The sequence below is a fragment of the Maylandia zebra genome, linkage group LG14 (genome assembly GCF_041146795.1).
Source record: "Maylandia zebra isolate NMK-2024a linkage group LG14, Mzebra_GT3a, whole genome shotgun sequence".
Taxonomy (NCBI): domain Eukaryota; kingdom Metazoa; phylum Chordata; class Actinopteri; order Cichliformes; family Cichlidae; genus Maylandia; species Maylandia zebra.
Window position 1 is genome coordinate 39,613,394 of NC_135180.1, and position 6,140 is coordinate 39,619,533.

At 41.7% G+C, this 6,140-nt stretch overlaps 1 protein-coding gene across 1 annotated transcript; it reads right to left on the minus strand.

Annotated features, from left to right (window-relative positions):
- Positions 1–4,676: 4,676 nt before the first annotated feature.
- On the minus strand, positions 4,677–5,606 carry LOC101479096 (olfactory receptor 52K1-like). Its single transcript, XM_004565051.1, has one exon. The coding sequence runs from the start codon at positions 5,604–5,606 to the stop codon at positions 4,677–4,679; it is 930 nt and encodes a 309-aa protein (XP_004565108.1).
- Positions 5,607–6,140: the final 534 nt, after the last annotated feature.

Consider the following 6,140-nt stretch of genomic DNA (forward strand, 5'->3'; position numbering starts at 1 on the left):
TAGTTTATTACTTAATGATTAGTTGCCGCCAAGAGGAGGCACTAATTCCAGACGAGCCCCCACAATGTTGATGTTGGCCCCCCTGGTCTGACAGGTGCCTGGGAGGGGTGCGATCCTAGATCCCGCAACTCAACAAGCTATATAGAAAACCCACTACAACTGAAAACGTTCATTAGCATTGCTATTGTGCACCAGGACAGATTCACATGCAGACTGATGAATTCGGATTCCTTCACTTCATTTGAGCTGCAAATGATTAAGGTCAGCTCTTTGCAAACCTTTTATTGTTTTTTAATTGTTTGAAATCTCGTCCTTGGATAAATGAAAACATTTGTAATTTCAGGAGATATTGTCGCAAGTTAGAACGTTTGTGGAAGACTTCCAAGCTTGAGGTCTATAGGTTACACCTTAAATAATCTTTCCTCTTACTAAATGACATGTAGAAAATGCCAGAACTGAGTATTTTTCACACCTCATAGCTTCAAAAAAGAAAGACCCTAAATTCTTGTTTAAAACAATTAAGAGTATTGTTTCTCCTGATGGTCCTTGTGCACCAGTTCACTCAACGTCTGAATACAATTAGTTTATTTCACAAACAAGGTCACTGCCATCAGGTCTAATATCTCTCCATCATCTTCTCAATATCAAACTTACAATTTGCTCAGCTCTGATACTTGGTCCTCTTTTACTCCTGTTACATTTCAGGACATCAGAGGCCTGCTTCGTCATATAAAACAGACTTCAAGCCCCCTCGATGTCCTTCCATCTTCACTTTTCACTAGTGTGTTTGATTCCATTGGCCTCTGTATTATGGAAATGATAAATATTTCTCTTCATACTGGCTCAGTCCCCAGCTTCTTTAAACAAGCTGTTGTTGAGCCAGTATTAAAGAAACCTCAGCTGGATCCATCTCTTCCTAACAGTTATAGGCCAATATCCAAATTGCCTTTTATATCGAAGATTTTAGAAAAAGTAGTAGTAGAATAACTTAACTATTTCCTGGATAAAAATGCTGTTATGGACACTTTCCAGTCTGGTTTTCGTAAATTGCATTCCACTGAAACGGCAGCGTATCAGCTTCTTAGACCCTTCTGTAAAATCGAGCCTCAGAAACCTCGGTGTCATATTTGACAGCTCGATGTCGCTCGAGCAGCATTCTGAGAAACTGTTTTTATCATTTACACAATATTTCAAAACTCAGACTACTGGTGCCAAAGCCTGAACTTGAAATGATTATTCATGTTTTTATTTGCTCCTTTTTAGACTACTGTAACGGTCTTTTTACTTGTTTTAACAAATCAGCCTTAAATCGTCTTCAGACTGTGCAGAATGCTGCAGCACGTCTCTTGACAGGCACCAAGAGAAGATCTCATATCATTCCAGTTTGGGCATCCCTTCACTGGTAGCCTGTAAGTTTCAGGCTTCATTTTAAAATTTTAGTTCTAACCTTTAAGGCCCTGCATGGTCAAGCTCCCCAAAATTCTATCTGACCTGCAGAAACCACATTCATCTTCTCGAGCTTTAAAGTCATTAGATCAGAGACTGCTGGTGGTGCCGCACACTCGTTTTAAAACTCGTGGTGATTGGGCCTTTCAGGCAGTAGCACCACGGCTGTGGCAGTGAACGCTTGTGGAGGCTGCCATCTTGCATTTTTGTAGCCAGAGTCTGCGCAGTAGTGACTTGAGGTGGAGCGACTGCGTCACGCCATGCCACTGGACATGACTGCAAACACGCCCCCCTACACTTTTTACGTAGCCCGGCTGCTCCAGTTTTTTGCTGATGGGTTTACCGCGACTGACGACTCGTTAAATTAAGGTAAATACAACCAGTTCACTGTTATGAAAAAGACACACAGCTTAACATCTTATAGTTCTACAACATCTAAAATCGCTCTGTTGTTAATTCGTTAGTTAGATTAGCCGCTATCACATCCAATGTGTTGGAGGCTTTTTGCTAGATAGTTAGCGATGCTACACACCTGTTACTCTAATAGTCTGTGTTATTGAAGGATTCAGGACTCCTTAGGTTTTGTTATACATTTTTAGACAGCGGTGAGATCATCTGCACACTCTACAGAGGCCCAGAGTTACTGTTAATATCAAAAATGTAACGCTGTCCTTTGAGATTTTAACATAAGACTGTGAGTGTAATGCATCTAAAACTGTTTAAATCTTCAGAGCCCTCTACATCCTGGTAACATGGAGACTTTAAAACAGCAGCAGAAGGTTTCAGTAGTGTAGTCTAATTTGTTCTTTTCATTTAATAATAATCCATATTATATCAACAGCTACATTCACCCTGGAGAGAAACTAGTGAGGGAGACCATCAGGACCAAGCTGGGTTTCTGGGTCCAGAGGTTTGGAGAAACTTCTTCCCTTTCTTTCATCACAGCTGTCCTGTGCCAGATGTTCTGTTGACCCACTGAAAGAGGCATCATTTAAGAAACACCAGGAAGACTGAAGCTCATCGCATTGATCAAGCAGGACTCATGATCTTCACCAGCAGCTCCCTCACAGGGAAATCTTCAGCACTCCTCCGTAGGCCCGCCCCAGGAGATGGATAAACCCAGCATTTCATGAACACTGTGATGGAGACCTTTGCTTTGTGTAATGTTATAAATACTCAGATACTCCCCAGAGGCTTCGGACTTTTACATAAAGATATTATATTCAGTCCTGTAGAAAGTTATACATTTAAAAATATATGATCCTCTCTGGTTACTCTGGTATGAATAACTCTGAATCACTTTATGGTAAATAACACACTATCTGCAAAAAACTGAAAGAATTCCAGATGACAAGTTTGTAGTTCAATATACAAGTGACGACCTTTGACCTTCATCAGGTTTTATTTAATTGTGTCAGAGAAAATCTCATGTGCTCTTCATGCAGCTGAGTGCATCAACACGTTTAACTTACCGAAAAAGTGCAGCGGGGCCTCGGGTCCTTCTGTCGGGTTGTCCAGTTTACTGAAGAACACCTCGGGCTGTCAGGTTAAAACACTCAGTCGTGTTTTCATAGCGTAAACGCTGGCCCTCCTCTCAGAGCGTACGCTATGCGTACGATACGCAAGTTTCTCCGTGACTGCAGCTGTCAGTCAAAGCTGCTATGATGACGTTTCACCCCAATTTAACATCACTGTAGGAATTAGAATCAGACTTATGGGAGAGGAGACCCCTTGAACATAAATCAGCGTGATGAGAACTATTGATAACAAAAGAAAGAATCTTATCTGAGGAGAATAAATTTATTTTAGTCTGACCCCAGTCCCATCCACTAACACGGAGGAGGCGGGGTTTATGACCTATGCCCTATGCTGCAGCCAGACACCAGGGGGTGATAGAGACGTTTTGGCTTCATTTTTGGGGAGCCTTCGCGTCGTCCATGTTTTCTACAGTCATTGGTCTGAGCTGTGGTAGAATTCTTCATCTTCATATTGTTTATTGGCGGTTGGTAAACAGCAAAATGGTGGATTACCGCCACAAACTGGTTTGGAGTGTGGACTGAAATGACAAAAAAACAAAACAAGAAAGACAAAAACCCAACAAAAAACATTCAAATCCTGTGGTAGAATTCTTCGTTCCTTCACTGTCACACGTTGATGATGTAATTGGAAATCTATTAGGCTGGGACCTGACAACAGTGCCACCTGCAGGAAGCTACTCTCAGTCTGATAGCTTGTGTTCTGAGACCTGACACCTTACTTCTGAGACCTCGGACCTGATGGGTTTTTGTCTGGAACCTGAAGCCTGAAAAAAAAATTCTGAGCCCTTAGACCTGAAGGCTTTTTTCTGAGACCTGAGACCTGTTGGATGTGCTGATCTTCTAAATAGCTCTGAGAAAGGTGGAAAAATGAAATGAAGCCAGCATGTGAGATCGTCACATTGATTTCAGACTTTTTCCTTTGATTTGGGTTCAGTTTGTGTACACTTCTAGTGGAAAAAGATAATTTACGAGTCCAGTGACATACATTTTTTTCTTAGAATGGAATGATGATCATTGTAGAGTAGTCTCCTCCTCCATGAGTCACAGGAAGCAGAAGAGAGTCAAGACAGAACGATAACACAACTTTTCTACTGCTGCTCTACAGGGTGTGCACAGTTAAATTATGCTGGTTAATTTTGTTGAGCATCTGTGCACTTTCTTAAAAGAAATAAGTGGCTGAGATGGATGCCATATGTACTATTAAAAGTATTTTTTTTCTAGTTTTCACGGTGCTTCATGAATGTGAGAGGAGATAAAAAGGGAAAAATTGTGGACATCCGTACAAAGTGGGATTTCTTTGGACCAGAGTAGATACACTGCTTGAGTGTAATGTTTTATCTGAGTGGTGTAGCATACATAGCAGGTGTGATAGCAGCACACTGACACCTGGTGACTATATTGCTGTACTACACCATTCTGAGTGCCAGTGTCTCTAAAGACATGAAGATGCAGATGTTTAAACCGTTTTCCCCCCCTGATTTATTCAACTGCTATGTTATAGTCATAGTTAATTTCTATATGGTAATGTTCTTCTCAGCATCTGATTGTCAAATACATACCATACAAAATAAAATGAATTGCACATATGTTAGGCATCATATGTTATTACATGATTCCAACTATATGTTTAATAAATATAAAGAAAATTCCAAGTTATTGAAATATTTATATTTGCTCTGAAAAAAATATGGGTCAGACTCTCAGTGTATTGAGGATGTGCTGTCGGATCTCCTTAGTTCTGATGCCGTAGATGATCGGGTTGAAACAGCTTGGAAAGAACAGGTACAGTATGCTGAAGAAAATCCTAATGGCTGCAGGGAGACTGTTTCTTATTCGATATGAGAGGAAAGCTGTGAGTATGATGGTCAGACTAACAGTCATGACCACGATGTGCGTTACACAGGTGTGAAGAGCTTTGGCACTTGATTTTCCTGAGCTCAACACAGAGCTGAATATGACTGTGTAAGAGGCAGTGATGAGGAAGAAGTCAGTCACAGGGACAGAGAAGACTGAGATCAACCCCACCAGGCTGTTAATGGTGGTGCTTCCACAGGCCAGCTCCACCAAGGCCATGTGCTCACAGAAGCAGTGGTTTATCACATTTCTCAGACAGAATGGCAATTTTCCAGCCAGACTGACCACCACCAATACAGCAAACATATTTCTGATGGAAAAAGGGATTACAAATTTAAGAAATCTTGCTAAAGCCATTTGTTCTTGATAGTGGAGCGGGGTGCAGATGGCAAAGTAACGATCTAGAGCCATCCACAGCAGCAGAGTGGACTGAAAGGCTCCTAACAAGTGAATGAAATACATCTGAACAAGGCAGCCGATGAGAGAGATCCCCCTCCAGTCGAACAGGAAGCTCAGCAGCATGTGGGGAACAAAGAATACAGGGAGGCTGAGGTCAATGCACGCCATGCTGGCAATGAGGATGTACATCGGCGAGTGGAGGCTTCTCTGTGAAACGATCACGTACACCAGCAGGGAGTTAGCAAACAGTGACACAACAAACATGAAGGAGAACGGGATGAAGAGGAACGGCCTCAGCTCTCCGAGTTCACTAAAGCCATCCAGGAAGAAATATTTGTGTGAGGAGATGTTCTCCTTCACTGCCTCCATCTCTGTCGCCTCCCCAACCCTCCTAGTTTTTAGCTGGATCAGGCTGAAATGAGACAAAAAATCAGAATAATCCACAGTGGTTTAATACAAATTGAAAGAACTGATAAAGAAAGCTGGAGCCAAAGACACAGACTCTGTGTTCTGTTGACACTTCAACCTTCCAGCGTTGGCTAACAGACAGTTAACCCCTTTTTATAGAATACAGCTTGTAGTTTCTCTTTGCAGCATAAAAATAATTTGTTTAACAGCACTCAGTAGACTGACCAATACTCAAAGCAATGGGAAAGTCCAAACTCTCACTCACAGATAAGAGGAAATGAGTTAAGATCTTTAGAAACAACCGAGGAACCACAAAGTCCCAACCCTGCCATGAACGACAAACTGCTGCAACACCAGTGTCACTGTTTAGGCCTCTTGCATGAAAGTGTGATACATACAACAGTCGTCTTTACACACATTGATATCTTCTAAACAGAGATGGTGCGCCATGTTTTATGTGTGTCCACAGAATTCTGAAATCCATGAATGTGGCTC